The sequence below is a fragment of the Microtus ochrogaster genome, chromosome 4 (genome assembly GCF_000317375.1).
Source record: "Microtus ochrogaster isolate Prairie Vole_2 chromosome 4, MicOch1.0, whole genome shotgun sequence".
Taxonomy (NCBI): Eukaryota; Metazoa; Chordata; class Mammalia; order Rodentia; family Cricetidae; genus Microtus; species Microtus ochrogaster.
Window position 1 is genome coordinate 38,142,543 of NC_022011.1, and position 22,676 is coordinate 38,165,218.

The window sequence follows — 22,676 nt, forward strand, 5'->3', positions numbered from 1 at the left end:
AAGAGGCTGAAACTAATGGGTCAGGCAGTGATTAAAAGAATACAGTTTCCGTGTAATTATTTCGGGTAAAGCTAGCCGTGGGGGCGGCCGGGTGCGGGGGACGCAGCCCAGCTGCTCTTATTTCAACAGGCAGGTTTTTTTTCTTTTTTTTAAATTGATTTTATTGAGCTATACATTTTTCTCTGCTCCCCTTCCTTCCTCTACCCTCCCCTTCAACCTTCTCCCAAGGTCCTCATGCTCCCAATTTACTCAGGAGATCTTGTCTTTTTCTACTGGCCATGTAGATTAGATCCATGTATGTCTCTTTTAGGGTCTTCATTGTTGACTAGGTTCTCTGGGATTATGATTTGTAGGCTTGTTTTCATAGCAGCATCATAGCCAAAACCTGGAAACAACCTAAATGCCCCTCAACTGAAGAACAGATAAGAAAAATGTGGTACATTTACACAATGGAGTACTACACAGAAGAAAAAGAATAATGATATCTTGAATTTTGCAGGCAAATGGATGGAGCTAGAAAACATCATATTGAGTGAGGTAACCCAGACCCAGAAAGACAATTATCATATAATAGATGGTTTTTAAACATAAAGCAAAGGAAACCAGCCTGAGGCAGTCTTAATGACTGTTTCCATAGTACACTAGAAGCTCTGCCCACGCTGCTGAGCTCTTTAGTACCTTTAGCTCCAGAAATGAAAGGGGCACTTCTCAAGGAGGCCACGTTGAAGGCTACAATAGAAATCCACTGATTTCCCAACTCAGCCTGAGTTTTCATAATCTGAGCTCTTTTTATTAGTACGATTGATTAGAGCGTGTGTGTGTGTGTGTGTGTTAATACATGCACAATCACGTGTATAGATGTATACATCTGCCTGTCCATACGTGGGGGCCAGAAGTCAATGTCTGCTATCTCCCTCAATTACTCTCTACTTTGTATTTTGAGGCAAGGTCTCCCAGTCAATGTGGAGCTGGAATTTTTGGCTGGACTGGCTGACTGGGAAGTTTGGGCCCTACCCATGAATGGGCCCCACCCAACCCTGGGCTTACCAGCTTTTTACAAGGGCATTGGGGATCAAGTTCAGGACACTGCCTTTGCGCGACCAGCAAACTGAGCTAACCCCCAACCTCCAGATATGTAGTTTTTAAGACAGTCTTCCTATGCGGCCTAGACTGGCTTCAAATGTGTAGTAGCCTTCCTGTCCCAGTCTCCCAAGTGCTGGGACTGCAGGTCTGCTATCTGTGGTTTGCATGCCACATAGCTCAGAGATGGGAGCCTCTCCCTCTTCCGGCTCTCCCCTTCCTCTCTCACGTAGGTTTATGTGGCCTTGGGGTGCAGAGAAAGGGCATTCATGATTGATCTTAGGCCCTCATAAAGACACAAACAGTACAACATGACAGGATCCAAGTTCTTACCACTCAAAGCCACCTTAACTTGGAAACAAATCCCTGTTCATGGAAAACGAATTTGCAAATAGTTTTTGAGCACTAATGGGATATTCACTGTTTCTTCAAATGAACAAAATTGTAAGTATAGTAACTGAAAAATGAAACCAAATAACTCGCTGTACATATGGGGAAGTCAAACAGTAGCCAATGAATTATGGTACAGTTTAAATAGCTACAGCAATAATAAAACCTCTGCATGTTTACAGACTGCTTGTTCCATGTCAGGCCCTGTTGGAGACTGAGAACTTTCCAGAGGCTCATGTTCTCATGGGGAATGACCACAAGGCTGTGTGAGAGAATGGCATGTGCAGAGTACAGAGAAGCTGGGAGACTTATAAAGGGACCAGCTCTGGGTTTGAACACCCGGAGGTAAAGGACCTCCTGGGTCAGGTCAAGGGGAAGGTGGAATCATTAAGAGGAGACTAGGATAGGGCAGTGAAATGACTGTCTGCAAGGCCACGTGGGTATTGCAGTAGAATGTGAATCAGGAGGTCTGTTACTCGAGCGGTCATTTGGCCTGGTATCAAGGCTGTGAGAAAGGGGATGGGGAGGGGGGGACTGAGGAATGTTCAGGGTTGGTGTGTCACTCAGGTTCTGAGGTGGGAAAGGAGGATGCACAAGTCTGGCAGGAAGTGTATGTTCGAATTGGGGGTCTGAGGTGTCAGGAGAACATGGGACACCTCTGGACATGTGTGTGTGAGGAATGGCTCAATTGCAGGGAATGATGTGGGACTTCCAAGCTTAATGGGCAGAAGGAACTTGTCAGTACAGTCAGAGCCTAGGGTGTTGGGGGAATTTGCGACTTGGTAGTGTTTTCAGTTCAGCATGAGACTGACACAGGTCACCAGATAGCTACCATGGTGTTTGATTGGAATTCTGGCTTAAATAGCTTTTAAAAAATGTTTGTTAAGGGATGGGCATGGTGGTCCATGCCTTTGAACCCAGGCAGAGGTATGAGGATCTCAATGAGTTCAAGGCCAGCCTGGTCTATGCAGCAAGGAAAACTCCAGGATAGTCAAGACTACATATTCTATCAAAAGACAATACAAAACAAAATTGAAACGATTTTCTATGTATGGGTTTTTTGCTTGTATGCATGTCTACATATCAAGTGTATGCCTGATACCCATGGAGGCCAGAAATGGGAGTTGGGTCCTCTGGAACTGGAGGTATAGGTAGTTGTGAGCCTCCATGTAGGTGCTGGGAATTGAACTCAGATCCTTGAGAAAACTCAGCCAGTGCTTTTAACCTTAGCCCCAAAATGGCTTTTTAAATTTTACATTGAAAAAGCTCATAATCCTTTGTTCAAATGGAATGAGAAGAGAGGAGCATTTCAAGATGTATTTTTTGGAATCTGCATATTGGAAAACAAGCAATTACTCAGTTTGCAGATCAATGAATTGTGGGAAATATGAAGCAAGTCTGGAAGGTCTGAGGACTGGTCTTCCCACTTCTTTCTCAATGCGCCTTGGCAGCTTGCACTCAGAGCTACCAGCAAGCATTGTCTAGTTCTCTAGTAGGGATGGAGGAAGGGTTGTGCATAGCTAAGCAGAGGTGTTGCTACTGGTTCAAGAGCAGACATGAGCACAGCCAAACTGGTTTCCTTACCAGCTGATGGTTACAACTCATTTTAGTGGACACAGATATTCAAGGTACCCAGAGACCAGAGACTTGACCGTTTGAGTAGCTACAGGTTAATGTTTCTATAGGAGGTGTGTGTGTGTGTGTGTGTGTGTGTGTGTGTGTGTGTGTGTGTGTGTGTGTAGGAGCTGCCTCTGCTGACTCCTGCTAAGGGAGAGGGTCATAGCATGGTGGTGTTACTGTGGGTGTTCCTACTCTGCTGTCTTTCTTAAGACAGGGACGGGAAAGAATTCCCACTTCCCATCCCAGAAGAGCCTGTCTTCTCTGCCTTCTCACCCCTGTCTTGGGAGAAGAGTTTGTCCTAGGAAAGGGCATAGACATGCCCTATCCTCCCTTCCAGGCCCATAGTTCCTCCTTGCTAGGTGTTTGGGCAGTTCTGTCACTATCTACTTATCCTGTGAGGGGTAACTTAGTCCTTTAAACTCTGAAGCTTGTTTAGCAACCATTTAGCCTCAGGGCTTAGGTAATAATATACTCCCTTTACTCACTCTTTCTTTTCTTTTCCTTTCTCCTTTTCTTTCTTTCTTTCTCTTTTTAAAATTTGTTTTGTTTTGTTTTTTGAGACAGGGTTTCTCTGTGTAACAGTGCTGGCTGTCCTGGAACTGGCTCTACAGACCAGGCTGGTCTCAAACTCACAGAGATCCACCTGCTTCCTGAATGCTAGGATTAAAGGTGTGTGCCACCACTGACCAGCTTTCTTTCTCTCTCCCTCTCTCTCCTCTCTCTCTCTCTCTCTCTCTCTCTCTCTCTCTCTCTCTCTCTCTCTCTCCTTCCCTTCTCCTTCCTCCCTCTCTCTCTCCCTCCTCACAGAGATCTACCTGCTTGCCGAGAGCTGGGATTAAAGGCGTGCGCCACCACCACCCAGCATTTATTTATTTATTGTCAGCATCCCATGTAGCCTAGGCTGGACTTGAACTTTTGATCTTTCTGCTTCTATCCCCTCTCAAGTGCTGGGATTATGGGGGTGTAACATCTTGCCTAGCTTTAGTCTCTATTTAAAAGGTGTGCATTTTAGGGGTTGGTAAAATGGTTCAGTATGTAAAGGTGCTTGCTGTCTAGCCTGATGACTTGTTTGATCTCTAGGACCACAGGGTAGAAGGAGCAAACTGATTAGTGCTAGAGGTCTGCTGACCTGCCCACCTACACACACACACACACACACACACACACACACACGCACACACATACATGCACATACATGACCTCTTTTTTCCTGTTCATTATAGGCTCGTCTCTATCATTATGTCCTACAAGGATGGAGGCTGGTTGCTTTTATGTAAATAGAAACATAGTCCCACTCTTGAAGAGAACAGTGGATAAGAAACTATCTTTTCTCCCTGACAATAGACAATAGCCACTCTTGGCACTGTTTGTCTCGTGGCAGCTGCTGTACCACCGTTGAGGGCATTGTACAGGGCCTCTTGCTGTCACCCTGTAGGATGAGTTCAAGGGGGCCGTCCTGCTTAGGCAGCAGAGCTAGTGTTGTGAGGTAGAAGGGTTAATGTAGCCATTCCAACAGTTCTGGTTTTCACAGGCCAGCTAAGTGAACTTTTTCCTTGTTCTATTTTGTTTCACCTTATTTATTTTTGAGACAGAGTGTCATAATTATCCCAGACTGGCTTCAAACCTATGCACTTCCTGCCTCAGCTTCCCAAGACCCAGATTACAGACGTGTATTACTAAGCCTAGTTCCAGCTAAGAGGACTTGAAAAAAATCTACAGGAATATGAGAGGTGAGGAGAATTAGAAGGTTAGCAGGCACTATCTGGCTGGGTCTGAGTCAGACTGTCTGGACTGGGGACGTGGGCCTGGGCAGGTCCTTTCAGGTATTTGATCAGGCATTTTCGATCTTGATCCACAAAACAAGGTCAATGGTCCCTTCCTTTGTATAAGATACCATGAAGTCTGTTTTTCTCCCTTAAGAAGAGAATTTACACCACAGACACTTAAACTTTGTTATAGATTAGAAAAGAAACTGGACAAGGACTAGAATCTGGGACTTTCCAGATGCCATGAGTGAGGCTACAGTTTGGATGCACACCAGTTCAAACTGTTTAGAGAACAATGCCAAGTACAGAAAATACAAAAGAAAGTAGCAAACATTTTATAACTGGAAGAAAGAACTCTTAAAACTCAGGCTGCCCAGAAGGAACTGCACTCCTGTGACCAATGGACCATCAAAGAAGGTCCTAAGGAAGGACTGAAGGACAACCCACCAAGGGGCAAAGCTGGAAAGAGTTAAAAAGGGGGGGGGATTGGGGTTTCTGTGCCTCCCACCCCCACCCCAGCTAATCTGTCACCTAATGAAGAAGGGGCTGACACAAGTGAGCTAGCTGGCAGTTTACTTACAGCAAACTGATTAAGAATGTTCAACCAACAGCAGACTGTAGACCTTTCCAGAGAAAATAAATAGAGTGTAGACTGTATGCAAATGTGTTTGTCACTTTGACAGCACGTCTCAATTAAGGCATCTCGCGGCTGTGGGTAAGCTCTGCGGCTGCAGCTGGAAGGGAGAGCCCACTGCATGGCTGATACTAGGGGCTTGACCTTAATCCGCATGCATGCATTAAAAAAAAAATCCTGCCTTCCTGAACACTTGCATAATGCTGGCAGCCACATGAGGGAAGTGACAAATGGGGAAAGCCACTTTCATGCTCCTCAGTGTGCAGACCTGTGAAGGCACAGACAGTTCTTATTTCAACAGTTTGGGGTGGCTTTTTTAATTGTTTATTCCCCTCCCGTGTGAGCACACACACTCTTATTCTTACATTTAGCTGGAAATGACATTAAAGCCTCTCTCTACTTCTTGCTAAAATAGAAAGAAGGTCTCTCTGTTTCAAATAGGACCTCCTTTTCTGTGTGTTTTGAAAATGGAATGTTTAACACCATGAAATCCCTCTCCCCCGCCCCTCTTTCTCTGCAAAGGGCTCCCGACTCCAGCAAGGGCTCCTTTCATGGGCAGGTTCACATGTGCAGGAATGAGGACAAAGGGAAGCAGGAAGCTGACTCTGGTGACAACCAGAGCTGTGCTTTCAGCAAACATAGCCAGCAACTGGGCTAAGAATTGCTCCAACGGACCCTGAGCCCCACAGGAGGCAGGGTTTCAGGGTGCGGACAGAGAGAACGCTGGTTAATGTACTGCTTTACAGTACCTGTCAGTTGCTAGAATAGCCGCTTTAAGTGTGGAAGTAGAAAAGGGATGGATTTCCCCAATTAATGAGGTGTGGGCATAGTACCCGAAAAGACTGATTAGAAAAGGATGATTTTCATGCTTCAGCCAGCTGTGCTTTATAACAATGACCCACAGTGACAGGCTTGCTGGTTCTCTTTCCCCTTTTTTATACCGTTACTTATTTTTTCTATGTGTGTTTGCTTACATATGTGGGATGTGTGCATGCAATGGCCCACATGTGAAGGTCAGACGACAAATTGGGAGAGAGACTCGGTTTTCTTCTACCACACAGTAGCTGGGGACTGAACTTAAATTGCCAGGTTTGGCTGCTAAGCCATCTCAAGGGTCTGGTTCTCTTTATTTTTAAATAGTTCAATGACTGGTACACACTAAAAGCAGCACTTAATAAATGTCTCTCAAAACAAGAAATGTTTAAATGCAGGATTCTGGGCCCTTTCTGAGGTGAACTAGCAATCCTACTTACAGTAAATAAAAGTCAAAAGACTAGCTTTATCATACCTCATCTAGGGAATGGCTAAAGGATCAGGTGACTTAAGCTTAGCAGTACGACAGTACTGGCTGAGCAAGAGTACTAGGTCCTTGGTTACAGTCCCAGCACCAGAAAATCAATCAATCAGATAAACAAACAGCAGCAACAAGAAACATTGCAAACTCTTGTTATAACCATACCTTGCTAACAGAGCCATGTTTCAGATACCAAATCAAACCAAAAAGCACCAAACTAAACCACATACAGCACACATAATCTTTGATAAGTAGAGCAGTTGATTGAAGAGAAGTAGGGAAGGGAACATTATCTTTTTAATTGAAACGAGAACCACAGGTAGGAAATGGATGAAAATTTCAATTTCTGTGAAGAGTGTATTACTTAAGAGGAAAGAAATAAAATCAAATGAATAGACAATTTTTTAAGTGCTAGCACCCTTGTAAGCAGTTGGGTACACAGTTGGCTCTCTAGACCCACAGCAAGGATGTTTACTCCAAGAAGCACAACTCCCAATATTGATTTTCAGGAAGTACATTAATAAAGAACTCCTAATTGATTTTTTTAAGCCTTTGCTTGTTGCCTTTTATTTGAAGGTGCAAAGAAGGGTCTGGGATGCCAAAGTGTTCTAATGAGATGCTTAGCTAACAGGCACCTTAAATGCAGTGCCTCAGAGTGGGGGAGGCAGCAGGTCATTTAATGACTCTATTTAACAGTGGAGCTAGTGATGACCAATGCCATGCTGTCCCCACCACAAAATATGTTTGTGTCAAACACTTGATGGTACATAAAGCATGGTGTTGCTTTGCTGAAGGAGAGCTGCAGTGTGAACCCATGGCTGCTCATGCTTCAGCTTTTGACAAAACCAAAAACTCAAACCAGCCCCCTGGAAGTGCACAGCACATACCTGCCCGAAGTGGACTGTGATAGGCCTCCGGTCTTCTCGAAGTCTGGGGTCCTTGGCCTCTTCCAGTGTGGACGGCAGGGTCTTTGGCAGGGACTCTTCTGCAGAGGAGACACAGCCATTCTCGGAGATGTCCTGCAGGGAGAAGAAAGGTCTGGGGTTGGCACTGGGGTCCTGGCCCTCTGTCCTCTTACCTCATCCCCACAAGCCATGAGGCCTGCTAAGAACTCCCTCCAGGTTTTCTAAGCCTGACCCATGGGAGAGGTGGAGGAAATAGACACTAACTTGGCCCTTTGACTTTGCTGCACCAAAGCAGCCAAAATCATCCACATGAAACTATAAACATAATAACTCACAGAGGTGAAAAAAAAGTATTTCATTCTATATTCTTCCATGGCTATTTTCATTTTTACATGTTCACTTTGTCTATATGCAGATACTTAAAAATTACTTGTAATCACAGCTCATGCATAATTTTATATCCTATTTTTTCTCTAATATAAGCATTACCATGGTGCTTCAAAGCCATTATAATAATAATTTCAATGGATGCACAATATTTTCACTGATCAGACATTTAATGATTTAATAACTCATCCCACAACTATTGGGTGTTTGTTTCTTTTTTATTTCTCCTTTCTAAATGCTAGCAATAAAATGTTCTTTCCCTCTGAATTACTGCTTCTGTGGAAATCCCTAGGAATGAAAGCATGAGGTCAAACATATAAACACTTTTTAAGGCTTTTTATTCATTCTACTAAACTGCTTTCCAATTTACAGCAACTCCCTGAAATGGGTGTATTATCAGCTTCACAGTACTTGTTAGCCTTATCATTTAAAAATGGATTGCTAATTTAATAGGTGAAAAATTAGACCTCATTGTTGTTTTAATTTGCACTACTTTGATTATTTGCAACTGTGGACTTTTTCTCCGCTTACTGATGGGTGCTACAGACCACATTGCTGCCTTCCTCCTCCTCCTTGTATTTCCGGAAGGACCTAAGGGTCTCCCTGACCTGTAGAGTATCTACAGCAGGAAGGAAAGCTTTTAAAACCTAAACATTTATATTTCATTTGTGTGTCTGTGGAATGAAGTCAAATGGTAAGGACAAGGGTAGACCACAGCTTTTTGGTTGGGGCTGTCAGGGAGCACTAGTGTGATCCAAGGCTTCTTTGGCTGCAGCTGCCAGTCAAAACTTGGATGTGCTCCCCTTCTGCAATAAGCATTATGGGTTTTACCGAGGTCAAGAAAGTTACTTAGGACAAGCCAGAAAATAAAGGTACAAATAAATAACATTCAAATAATTTTTTTCACCATCTAAAAATAATTCACAGGCTGAATTAAAGAACATCCAATTCTTTACATTGTAGAAACAATTGTATGCTTTGGTCAACAGAATATTCCTCAAATTCTGCATATAAGAGATTGCTGATCATTGGTCACTCTTTTTTAACTGAACCTAGAAAATCATGAGTCAGAAGGAAAGTGGTTACTCAGGATAATTATGTTTTAAAGAGGAAACAAAGGTAACACTTCTGAGCCTCAGTTTCCTTATCCATAAATGAGGGTATAGGAGCTAGGGATGAAAGGGGATAGGTAATATAAATGCCTAGAACTTTTTAGCTACCCAATAGACAATTGGAATGAAACAGATAGCTTCTATACATGTGTGTATACATGTGTGTGTGTGTGTGTGAACAGTCTTATACATCAACTACCAGCCTCCTGTTTCCTTTCCTAAGGAATTAGCTGCTTTTCCGCAGCCCTCTGCTTAGTCAGGGATGCAGGAAGGTGATGACCTTTTGACCTTACAAACAGGGCTTGGGTCACGTGGCCCACAGTGGATTGGCCAGTCTCAGCTAAGCTAAGGCTCAGTGATGAAAGGGGCTGCCGACAGCCAATTAGAAATGGATTGTTTGGAAAGGGGCTGCCCTAAGGTGCCGGGGTCAAAGGGAACAAAGCAGGGGAGGGGTTCCTTCCACGTCAGAGAGCAACAAAAGGGCAAAAGGGGCATTTTGGGAGTGTGTGGGTGCATCTAGGGGATTAATACAGGGCGAATGAGGCCAAACCTGGACAAATCCATTTTTGGTCCAGGAAAATACCCCATCATATCGTGTGTTCCTCTCTCTCTCTGTGTGTGTGTGTGTGTGTGTGTGTGTGTGTGTGTGTGTGTGTGTGTGTGTGAGGTTTAAAAGAAATGGAGCTACAAGGTCACATGGTAGGAAAATGTATTAGCTAGGAAACTATAAAATATCTTTAAAAGAAAACATGATAGTTTGGGGGGAAAGTGTCTTAGTTTAAGTGTCAAGTAAAACCTGCTATCTTCTAACTTTATCTGTTTGTTCCACCAATTAGCTTCCCTAATCTTTCAGATTCATTCAACCTCTGCAACAGTTTCTTTGTTTTTACAACAGGGAGGTTCTTAGTTGTTTGGTAGAGGTTTGTGGAAGATGCTTTAAATGAGATGAGCTAGAAGGAGGCTTTGAGAGACCACAGTGCACAGGACACAAAACTCCCTTCCCTGTGTGGGGCACCTAACCCTGGTGGCTACTCTTCTAGATCACTGACTTCCATTTTAATGATGTTCATGAAGTACATAGGATTATCTTTTCTTTATGATGAAGCAATGGGATTTAGACAGGAAAACCTCTTCTAGATCACAGAGACAAAGTGGAGGACCCTAAAATACGGGCTTGTGATGCTGGGCCATCAGATATGGCTTTCTCTTCCTCCTGGCTAAACTGCTCACAGGCTGCCATGTCCTATGCTATCTACTGTGGGACTCTCCAGACTGGGAGTTCCCTGGGATCTGGGTGTTCTAGGACAGCTCCCCGACAAATTTCTGTTAAGTTGAGCTAGCATCTGAAAGGTAAATGTGCCTGCAAGCCACATCTTGTTTAGTTAGAACATCCAGAAAAGCCTGGGTTTCTGTACTTTTTCATTAGCTTCTTCACTATTTCCTCCATCTGGGGAAGGACAACTGCTTCCTCTGAGGATGCTACAGGGAGCAGAGTGGGAGGAGCACGGGTCAAGAGAGCAATGAAAACAGTGAGTATCCTCTTTTCCATTGAATAGTAGACATATTGTGTGAGTAGGAGCCAGAGGAACAAGTCTGCATTGCTTGATTAAAGAAACTATGGCCAAAGAAATAACTGATGTCAGCTAAGGGATTGGGATATGGGTACCCTGACACCCTTCTGAGAGGAAGACAAACTACAAGTTTACATAAAAATGCTGTAAGATGTGAGTGCCCTGTGGCCCACTAATTCTATTTCTAGAAATGTTTTTGAATGAAGAAACTTAGAAGTTAACTCAGGTGTCCAATAACAGAATTAAAGAGTGTGTGTGTACAATGTGCATGCATATGTGTAGTGTGTGTGTTTGCATGCATGTGTTGTGTGACTGCGTGTGTATACATGCCCAGTCAATAAAATGTATGGGCTATTTAAAACAAGAACACATAGAAGAATCTTTTTAGAAGGAGGGGCATGTTCAGTGCACACCACAAGAAAATGCAGTTGGAAGGGATGTTATTTCTCTCTTGACTTGTTGAATTCCCAATAAGCATGCATTTTGTTGGCAAATGGAAAAAAAACTTGACCTTCTAAATGTCATTTTTAAAAAGGGAAATAATGGAATGCAGGGGTGGGGTGGGCCAACTCCTTCCTGAAGGTTCACACAGGAGGAAGACAGAGCTACAACTCAGGGGCTACCACTGGGTAACCAATTCTTTCCAGGAGCCTCGAGGCTACGGGCAGGGAGAGCTCCACTAAGCCCATCACTAGGCAGAGCACAGGAAGCTGAGGAGAATTCTATTCCTATCACCTTCCCAGAGCTCCCTACCTCTCTGTGGGGAAGATAGGCCTAGCACACGGCCCTCCTCTATGGATGAGCATCAGCTAACAGGCAGGGGCCTGGTGAGCACTGCCTCAACAGGGGAACAGAGTGGGCCATTAAGGCCTTTGCAGGAGCTGGGGACAGGTTTCCTGAGGCAGAGAAGCAAGGCCAGGCCAGGCATTCACACCTAGAGTTGGGAGTAGGGTCCAGCACTCACCGAAGAGCTAGAACATCCCTCTCTGCTGGGCAGGCAGAGGTCGGCAAGGACAGGGTGGCTTTAATCAAAAAAATGTAGCTGTGTCAGCCATGTCTGGAAAGATTCCTCTTGTGGCTATGTAAGCAGTTTAAAGGGAGGTGGTCTCACGGCAGCCATCTCTCAGTGTGTGCACACATGGCTATTTGGGCAGACTGTGTATTCTAGGTATGAGGCCAAAAAATGGAGATAATGCACTCCCACTCATGGAATTGCTGTTAAGTTCTACTGTTAACATGTTGCCTCTTGGCCGGGCGATGGTGGCGCACGCCTTTAATCCCAGCACTCGGGAGGCTGAGGCAGGCGGATCTCTGTGAGTTCGAGACCAGTCTGGTCTACAGAGTGAGTTCCAGGACAGGCTCCAAAGCCACAGAGAAACCCTGTTTCGAAAAACCAAAAAAAAAAAAAACAAAAAAAAACATGTTGCCTCTTCTAAGATGGTCCCTAGTTAATGGACGAGGAAAAGAGAGAGGGCTGGTAATGCCCTCAGGGCCACACAGTTAATATCCTACACAATCAGACTGAATCTTCTGGTAGGCTTCAGAAGCCCAAATGCCATATCTCCAAGACAGGCCACTGGGGGAAAGCGGGAGGGGTGGCCTATGCAAGAAACATTCTCCTCTTTGAGAATTGTGTTCCTGCCTTTTCCTAGCCTACTTCCCATAACAGAAAATGTAAATTAAAATATGAATATTGATATCAAACTAGTAGCCAAATTGGAGTCTCAGTGATCGAGGCTGCAGCATATTTTAATGTGTCTACAGACAGGGAGCTGACAGTTGTGTGATAAGGTGTGAAAGTGTCTGTTCTGCAAGAGTCTACCTGTTCTTCTCACTCCCCACATGCCTGCTCACGCCTTCAGTGTGCTTCCAAGTGTTTGCCTAGAAACTCAAGCCAACTATGGGTTTGTTCCTCTCAGTCACAGTGATACTAAGCAAGCTCAATTTGTTGTTTAGATCTAGAAACTTTCCAAATGGCTATGAAATGGGCCCATTTGGCTAAAGCATTTCAATATTAAAAAATTACAGATTTTATTCTTTAGTATTTTCTTTAATATTTTCTTCTGTGTGTGTCTTAGCGGTACCAACAGATGAAGAGGGTGTGGGTGCAGCAACTGGATTTTGAGCGGCATTCTCTAGACAGCCTGGACCAGGGAAGCAATGCAACTTGTTGATGTTCTTCTGCAGGTGAGGACATACCCCCAGGGAAGTGCCACTGGTCCCCTTAGGAAGCCATGGCTTAAATCTCTGTCTTTTCTGCTTCCTATCTCTTAGCAGGTAGGACTTCAAAGGAGACCAGTCTACAGCAGAACTTGGCCACTTTGTTCTGTTTATCCAGAGAAATATGTTCTCCATCTTTTTTTTCTTTTCTTTTCTTTTTTTCTTTTCTTTTTTTTTTTTTTTGTCCCTGGGGAAGCAGAGCAGATGTGGAATAAAGCCACACTATAGGATCTATGAACAATCACTTGTCACTGGTCACAGTTACCCTGAAAGCTGTTTCAGAGGCTTTGAAAAATCTATAGCACAAATGAACAAGGGATGGGAAAGGGGACCTGCTCAGTCGCATTAGAGATGATGGACCCTCCACACACCGTGGTGACCTCTCCTCAGGTCAGCCTCACATTCTCTATTTGCAATTCAAACCCAAGGCAAGAGCAAAGAGGGCAAGCTTGGGTTCTTGATTATATGTGCAAGGTCACCATTGCTATGCTGAGTTTGAGGAGGGCAAGGTGGCAACCCAGCATGTTGGAAAATTAGGTCTTTGCTGGCAACTGCCTCAATTTCATAGCAGAAACCAAACTTGCGATATCTGTGTTAGGTGCATCCAGGGAGCCATAGCGACAGGTTCCATGTAGTGTGGAAGGGGTGGGTGGAAGGGGGAGAAAAAAGTCAAGGAAATATTTTCCACTACAGTGAGATAGGTCAGGGGAAGCCATATCCTAAATTAGCTCAAGAAAAAGAGCTAGAGATCACCAGAGACTAGGTGCCTATATATACTGAACAATACTGGGGTTTCAATTACAAAACAGCTCTTCCAAGAACAACTGTAAAATATCAAGTCTGAGGAAATCTGTAAGAGAGAAGGGGAAGTGAAAATTGAAAAGGGTGCACTAATAGATCTGTCAACAGTCCAGTGGTGACAAGCCACATTTCTATAAAATGCCTTTACCATGTGTGTCACCTGAGGTGCGCTGACACCCTCTACAGAACGTTATCTCCTGAAGCTATTCTTGAAGAGACTGGCGTGGGCTGGGGAGAGAGAAGGGGAGGGGCAAAAATTGGCTTTAGAGTCTGCGAAGGAAGGAAAAGGTGGAGTGTGGAAGGAACATGATCTAGACTGTGTAAATGAGCCTTTGGGTAAATACATGAGAGAAGCTGGGCTCTGCTGGCTGCTGCGGACACATGAGTGGTGGGAAAGACTGTGAAGGGCAGTCCCTGTGTCCCTGGCTTCATGGTCAGCAGAAGCAATGAGACCCATGAGGCCATTTGTCTGGCGCCTGAGGGGGAAACCATGCCTTTCCTATTTCAGAAAATATACTAACCAACCACAGCCTACAATCTAGACACTGGGGAGGGAAAAGCTCCCTCCTGGACACATCTAATTCAGGTCCACATGACTGGGACAGAAGATGAAAAGGTATGACTAGTGACTCAAATAACAACCAGCAAAAGAATCACAGCTGCTAGTGTCTGCAGGATGAACAGACAAACATGGGGCTGTGTGAATTTGTGTTACAGGGTTTAGATCACAGGATGAGAACCTCAGCTGTTAAGAATTCACTGTCAGAGAAGCTAGGAATTTAAATGCTTAGTCAGAGCAAATTATTTTCCAATTAAAAGAAAAGAATCAATTCCTTCGACCCATTTCAAGTTAATGAGGATTTTTTTTCTGATGTTATAAAGTTGAAACTACTTTCAATTAAAATCAAAACAAAATGCCAAGATAATCGCACATTTAGGGATGTGGGTAAAATGACTTCAGACATCTTTCACCAAAGAAAACACTTTGGGAGGGCACTGGGCAGTAAAGAATGGCAGTATTCTGACAGTGGAGGCCATCAGAGCTGAGATCTAATCCTATTTCTGCTGGGCTCACACACTGTGGCCTTGGGCAATTACTTCAGTCACAGCTTTGTGAATTCGGGGTGACAGCTCCTAGCCTGGCCCATCTTTTAACAAAGAGTGACAATCACAGTATCAGAGGTCATATTGCAACAGTACCAAAAAGGTCCCTGCTCTGGTCACCTTGCTGTACTCCCTGTAGACTCAGGTTGGGGAAATTTTAGGCACAGTGACTTTATACAATTTTTCGGATGGACCACAGAGCCTCTGTTTGCCTGACTGCCTTAAACATAGGCTAGGCTACTCTCATTCGGTACAGTGTGGTGGGAGAACTACAACATTCCCTTCCTGCTCACTCTTTGTGCATGTTTGTGTAGGGACCATGTGTGTGCCAGGACCAGAGGGGTCCTTTCTCTGGACATGTTTTTATGGTTTAGGTTATGCCAAGACTTATGGCAGAGGGTGGTGGTGGGGAGGACACCTGCAAACCCCAGGCCTGGTGGGGCAGGGCAGGGGACAGTGGTAACTCTGAACTTGCTCGCCTTTGTGTGTTTAAGACCACAAAGAGTCTTAATGTTATTTGGAGACAGTTTTTTGTCTGTGAATATTTATAACAGTGTGAAACTCCCGGACAGCTGGTAATGCATTTTGAAGTGTGCTAACAACACTGTATCAAACAACCCTCTATTGATCACATCCTACTTTTTTGTGGCCACGCATTTCATACACGGTGCTTATACATTTTGAATAAGAACTTCAAGTACCTTTTGCTTCAAGCGGTTTTTCACCTCTTTTATTCCCATTTTTGCATGATCTTTTGCCTGCATGAAAAATTAATTTAAGTTAAGATTCCTTTTCTGTTTCCAGCAGGGTCTATGCTTGATTTCCGTCCACCATGAACCACCTTCTCTGATTACTAAAAAAAGGAAAAATGGGATCATCAAGTTGAAAATATAATGGCTGTGAAAACAAATACAAAGGTAAAAGGTTAAAAAAAAATCCCTTAAAGGCGCTGCAGAGATTCCATTTTTGCATTTTGACAGCAGAGAATTTTTTCTTCTTTTCCTTCTAGGCCTTTCTTGTGCTCTCCATAATTATTTACCTTGGCAGCGTGGTGACAGGTACCAGTAAAAGAACAGCAGCTTTACCTGCCACAAGACTCAGAACACCCACCATACCTTACCAGGGCAGGGCCTCAGGAGCAGGCTCTCCAGGCTGAAGGGTTGAAACACGACAGCAGCTGCCAGGTTTTTATAGTGCCATTTCCTAAATTTCATTTTGGTGGACACCCTGGCCTCCACTTTCTGCCAGTTTTGATTTGTGTATTTTTGCTGGCGGCCACCCATCCACTATAGTAACCAGAGTTTAAGTACAAGAAGCACTGATACAATTAAAAATAAAAATAAAACAAAGCCAACCCATGTGTGTAGCTCAGGGTCAAATGATTAAGGAGGAAAAAAACCACAAGAACAGTGCTTGAGGTTTGTGAGAGATGAAGTGCCGGAGCTGCCAGATCCCCCTCACCTGCTGTGGGCCCCAGTCTCACAGTGTACTTCTTATAGAGCAGTGCTAAAAGAGAGGATGAAGAATTCGGGACAGAACTGAGGGGTCTTCTCATCATGCACATAGTCATGGTTATAAAACAGAGGCCCTCCCCAACTGGTCTCCACATTCCCTGTTATGTAACTATACATGTAACCTGACATGGAGAGATTAGAAATGAGGGGTGGTCTCCCACCATGCACATAAAACAGCAATGCCAAGCAATTCTCAGAACACTGAGACTGTTAAGAAATGGCATGGCCACTCTTTGATCACTTCTGCAATCTAGATATTGATATACTAAAGAATCAGGTTGTGTTGGGTGTGGTGGTACACATTTTTAATCCTAGTACTTGGGAGGCAGAGACAGGAAGATCTCTGAGTTTAAAGCCAGCATGATCTACAGAGTGAGTTCCAGGACAGCCAGGGCTACACAGAAAAAAACCCTGTCTTGAAAAAAACAAACAAACCAAAACCAACAATAAGAACAACAAAAGAGGTTACATGAAAGAACAACAAGAACAACAAAAGAGGTTACATGAAAGAACCCACCATGGCTTCCAGACTGTGACCAGTACTTACAAACTTGTAGACAGTCTTCATGGCTGGGTTAGCTTTTGTTTTTACAGTATTCAGAATTGCTCCACTTCCTTTCTGTAATAAAAATGTCAATCAGCGATGTGGGCAAGAGAGAGAGTGGGCCAGCACCAACAATGAGTGTTTCTCTTTAATCAAGCCAGGCAACATTTCCAGAGTGTGTAAGAAGAGAAGCAGGCCCAGGTGGTCACTGGATGGGGTCAGTTAGGGCTATGGCAGACTCTGTGTGTGTGTGTGTGTGTGTGTGTGTGTGTTTGTAAGCATGTGTGGGGACTGGGGAAGAGGCACACGATAACTAGTCAAGGGAAGACAGTGGGCTCAATGTTCTGCTTAGTACCTGCTCCTGTCCAGGCTACCTGAGGTAAGGGTTTCCTTATTGGTTATAAGTAGCTCTTTAAAGAATTTCTAGCTACTGTAGCTAGTGTTCAGTCATATTTCATAACTGAACTATCTAGCTAACATCAAGCTACGGAAGAAAACAGGGTCCTGATCAAACAGGACCCGCTGGCATTATGGTTCCTCACTTTCCCTGGGGAGTATGGGAAGAAGATTGGAGAAAGGCTGTCCACTGGTTAGGAGTCAGCTAAGTGCATAGTCCATTTCCAACCATACCCTGGTAACATGTTGTAAGGCTGTAAGGACCCTGAGCCAGGAGGGTTTAGTTGAAGACCACCAGACTCTGTGTGTAGGTGAGGGACATACCAGGGTTCATGTAACATCTGGATGGTGGGAGCTGCACTGGGAGTTTGGAGACCAGAAGACTGGAGAGGGCTCTTGAACAGAAAACCTTTGACCTGGGCCATGCAGGAGGCGAGGGGGGGATTAATGTGGAACATAGTAGGAATTGATGTTTTTAGGGGTAGCAAACAATACATAAAGGAGTGCAGAAGTTGGGAGCTATGGGTATGCTCTCAGAGGGCAAGGGGTTCTTGACTTGTGGTGAAAATGAGGTTGGAAGGCCACATGGAGTGGCTATTACAGAGCCTGGAATGCTAGGCCCAGGGGTTTATGCTCTGAAAGACTTTTAATCAAATGTCGATGATAGTAATTGTTATTTCAACTTTTAGCACAATTGTTGGTAACTGCTTGCCTTAAAGATTTTGAGTTTTAATGAAAAACATTACAGTTTGACCTGGAAAGCATTCTTTGTTGTAGAAGAACAGGAAAGTTTCACCTACTCATCTATTCCATGCTGCCTTCCAAAATTCCTCAGAACCCCGTTTAAAGGGTCCTTTGGAGTACTGAAACTCCCTTTATCAATCAATCAACAGGTCCTTATTGCTTGCCTCTGATGTGCCAAGTGCTGTGTTTTGGCCATCTAAGAACAAGGCTGTCTTTCATGGGGGAGCTGCTTACTCTGGCCAACTGCAGCCACTTCCACGGGACCTGCTTGGCAGCAGCTGCGGTTGGCCCCAGAACAGGCGAGAACACTTATCACATTATGCTGGAGTTGCCTGTTTACGTGTCTGCCTCCCTAACGAGATGGGGAGCTCCCCCAGGGCAGGACCTGCCCCCCTCTGGATTCCCAGAGGCCAGCTGTCCCTGGCACACAGTAGGCCTTGAGTACATACTCAATTAGAAAGTCATGGAAAAGTAAGGTAAAATTTGGACTCCTTAGAGGCCAAAGGATCCCTGAGCACCTGGCTCCCAATTCGACAAGATGTTCACAATAGCAGTAAGGAGGTGAAGAAAAGTCTCCCAGGGATATGTTCTTCATTTTCCCAGGAGCCCTTGCTGTGAAAGACACTGAAGGATAGCAAGGAGGACACATCTTTGGCTTCCCTGTGATTATGACAACTGCCTGGTCATGGAAGGAAATGTTCTAGAACAATACGTCACTCCATGGGCCTTGGCAGGCTCTCCTGCGTCTTTGTCTTCCATTAAGGGAGACTGTCTCCTTCTAGTCTCTTCCATAGGATGGTAGCCTGGCATTGAAACAACAGCATCTTCAGTTGAGAGAAAGGCATGTTCTGCATCTTGGGGCAGCTTTGTAGGTGGCCAAGGAGCAGAGGGCTACCAGGAGGCCGAGAGGAAACCGGGTGGATCTGAATGGGGCACACTTACCCGCACTGTAGACAGCCACTGACGGTACAGCTTATCACTGCCTAGGGGAAGAGGAGGGAGAGAGGCTGCCATTCAAATAATTCTTTAAATTGCCCTTGTACAGACTGGAAAGTTCACAGTCTAGGAAGGGGAGGAGGCTACTCTCTGCAGCATGTGGCAGTGAGTCAGGACACAGGTTTTCATTCTCAGTAAGTTGTTTGTACCAGTGCCCACAGTACAAAGCTCCTGCCTCTCCATCCCATGCTTCCACTGGCACAGCCTTGCACTCTGACCAAGAGGAACTACCGTCCCCTGCCATCTGTGTCGAAGTGAACAGAACAGGCAGCTAAATGTTAGATCCTCTGGAGTGTCATTCTCTTCTTTCTATTACAATTATTTTTTTGTTTTAAAGAAAGAGTGTCATGTAGTTCATGCTGGCCTTTTGCTTTCTATGTCAACCAAGATGATCTTGAACTTCTGATCGTCATGGCATAGTGCAAGGCTAGGTGGCATTGAAGCTTGAACCCATGACAGTATGCATAAATCTTCTTCCTCCCTCAGGTCACATTCATATTCTTTGATGTACCATGAGTCACCAGAACTGACTATCTAGTGTAGGAGTCCTGCTGGACACACAAGCTACCTTTGGTACATTTTCCTGGTGACAGGTTTTGTGGGTGAGTCCTGTTCATTGCATTCTGAGGGCCAACGAGGTCTCAGCAGGATACTTTTCAGCAATATACAGAGCCTGTCTTCTCTCTGAACCGCTCTGCCATGGTCAGAACTTGACCCAGAGTCTGCTCCTTCTTTAAGCTCTTGAATGGTGGAATAAGAGTCAATGGAGCTCGATTCCAACCACACACAACTCAGTCTCTCTCCACCTGCACTGGTTTAATTTGCATTTGGCTTAGTCGTTTATCTCTTTTCCTAAGGACCAAAGCTAGTGCTCAAACTGTTTACTCAGCTCTGGGTACCATGTTCGGGGAATGCTTGTTGACAGTCTACATGTCCAGAGACTCTGTACTGCTTTAACAATTGTGGATGTGAAGTTGCCTCTGAGCGTGTGCACTGTTGCTCAGGTCATCAGCACAACCCAGACTGGACAGGTTTAGTAGTAAAATAGTATCATTATTTTGACTTCATGAAACTACGTGTATGTACTGTCATCTCTGCCATCAAAGATAAAACCAGTGGTGTGTGGGAAGAAGAAGCCAGATTGGGACTCAGGAGATGCTCATTACTGACACGCCCCAGCTGCTTCCACTGAAAAATGAGAGGATGATCCCTTTGAGACTGGCCACCCAGCAATGATGCATTTTTTTTTCATTTATTTGTTTGTCTGAGTAAGGGTCTCACTGTATTGTTCAGGCTGGTCCCAACTCCTGGGCTCAGGTGATCGCCCCTCAGCCTTCCATGGCTGGGACTACTTATCACTGTGCACAACTTGACGATGCTCATGCTACACAGAAACATGTGTTGAGCATTGACACTATGATCAGGACTGTCTTGGGGTACTGTGCAATGCTGCTCATAACTCACTTCCTCACTATAGAAGTCCTGCCAAGTAATCTGTGGCACTGTCAGTGTAGGAGTGGGAGAACAATGGCTGGAAAATGGACATGACTTGGCCCAGATGTCACAACTAACAATGAGGCAGGGGCCCCATTTGAGTTTAGCTGCCCTACTTCAGAGTCTGGTTAAGTGTCCCTTGCATCAGGCTGGCCATGACACTCTGCAAGACTTTTCTACCTAGGAGAGTAATGACTCTGGGATCAGAGGCTACACATGGCTAAACTACGTGCATTCTGTCACAAAACAATGAGGAATTTCCCAACTCTTCCAAGGTCAAGGTTGAAGTCTGTCTCCCCATGCCCTCTCCTGAAGAAGAAAACAATCCCATCTGTGCCAGGAACACAATGGGCAGCGTCTTACCAGCATACTCGCCCATGTTGATCTCCTCCTCAAAAACATCACTGAAACCTTCACCAGAATTGAGAAGGTCTAGACGGCCATCAATAAACTGGAAATAAAAAAAAGCAAACACACCATAGCTTGTATATAAACAGGGGAGCCATCCAACTGGGCACTAAGGTCTATCCTCAAGATCAGCCAAGTTGTTCAAGATGGGAAAGGCCCTTTGAAAACCACAAGTCTCTCGAAAATGCTGGCTGTGTTTTTCTAACTCAGAAAACTGCAAGGCAAAGACCTGTCATGAACCTGATGCCCCTTTTACACCAGCCCTGCCCCTGAGTTCTCCCCTGGTCCGTTTGCTCCCTTCCCTCATTCTTAATGCTGAAGGTGAAGACAGCTACAGAAATACCCACTAGAGGCCTGGCACAGGCCAAGAGAGGCTGGGTACCTGTTTGAAGAGCTGCAGCTGTGTGGCATTCTGTAGGAACTGCCTCATAGCTCCAGAACGGTAGTGGGACACGAAGGCTTCCTCACTGAAGGTGATGGGTTCTTCCTGGGAAATAGAGAAAGAACATAATGGTAAGAGGCAGGCAACATCCCTTCTGCAGGTTTCCACATCTGCCTATTCCTTTACTTCCGTACTATCACTGGTCATTCTAGTTGATGGTCAAGGAAGCTGTTTTAGGAAGAATTAAACCCCAAGTCATAGAGACTAGAAGGCGAGGCTGACAATCAAGCTCAGCTGGGCAGCCCTATTCACCCCATCCCTAACACTGATGATCATAAGAGCAAGTTAGCACTGTGCCTGCCAGTGTGATGATTTCCAAATGTATCCTGCCATGTTTAGGGGTAGAACCCTGAAGCCAGTCGGCACCTCATGTCGAAGGGGCCCTGATAAGGCAGAGATGAACCTTTCAGAGATGGACAGGGGTGACACAGGGAACACTGGTGCTTGGTGGCCTTTTCTCAGGTACCAACTGGGGAAAGTAGTTTTAAACTCATTTATAAGTGATTATTATTTTTGTTGATTTTTTTTTCGAGATAGGGTTTCTCTGTGTAGTCCTGGTTGTCCGGAACTCACTTTGTAGACCAGGCTGGTCTTACACTTGTGAGCCTCCTATCTCAACTTTCTCAATGCTGGGATTCCAGGTGTGCACCACCATGCCTGGCCCCCACTAGCTTGACCTATAGCAAGTTATAATTTACGAAATACTGGTTGATCAAAAATAAAATTTACCACCTGCAAAAGTTTGTGTTTAAGCTATCTGATGAGTAAGTTTTTGTCCACAAAGTACATTTGAGTCAAGAAAATGATGCTCTAAGTTTTAAAACAAACAAACATATATCCTGGTCTTGTATAGTCAACGCCTCGCTCTTTCTTTGAACTCACTTACAGCACTTGTCTATGCAGACATGTCTTTAATTTTGGTCTCCATCCCTGATTATGAAAGATCTCACTTTTACATCTCAAGCTGTGTTAGGGCACTCCCTCCTTTCATGGACTTGGTGGCAAACAAAAAGATGTTTGAAGCTCCGCTTTTATCCTGATTTAATGAGTTACGTGTTAAATTTACTGTCTGGCTCCTTTAAGTTCCAAGAATTCCTTTTGCTTCAATCTAGCCAATATTAACTCAGCAACTGGGCAGCCTCATTGCTCAGGCTGCAAGGATGGCCTAGAAACATGAGAATGGAAAAATGTATTTTTATAGTTAAACCCTCCTCAAGTTTACAAAGGATTTAAGGCACTTTTGCAAGCATCCAA

General features: G+C 44.6%; 1 protein-coding gene across 4 annotated transcripts in view; it reads right to left on the minus strand.

Annotated features, from left to right (window-relative positions):
• The window catches only part of Dennd1a (DENN domain containing 1A), a 536,773-nt gene that overhangs the window by 46,472 nt on the left and 467,625 nt on the right, over nucleotides 1-22,676 (minus strand). For all 4 annotated transcript variants that reach the window (XM_026778778.1, XM_026778777.1, XM_013345984.2 and 1 more), the window contains 6 exons: nucleotides 21,363-21,467; nucleotides 20,936-21,023; nucleotides 19,025-19,065; nucleotides 16,946-17,017; nucleotides 15,586-15,642; nucleotides 7,672-7,803 (listed from right to left, as the gene is read on the minus strand). In XM_026778778.1, coding sequence (XP_026634579.1) covers nucleotides 7,672-7,803; nucleotides 15,586-15,642; nucleotides 16,946-17,017; nucleotides 19,025-19,065; nucleotides 20,936-21,023; nucleotides 21,363-21,467 — 495 coding nt within the window. The remainder of the gene's footprint in view (nucleotides 1-7,671; nucleotides 7,804-15,585; nucleotides 15,643-16,945; nucleotides 17,018-19,024; nucleotides 19,066-20,935; nucleotides 21,024-21,362; nucleotides 21,468-22,676) is intronic.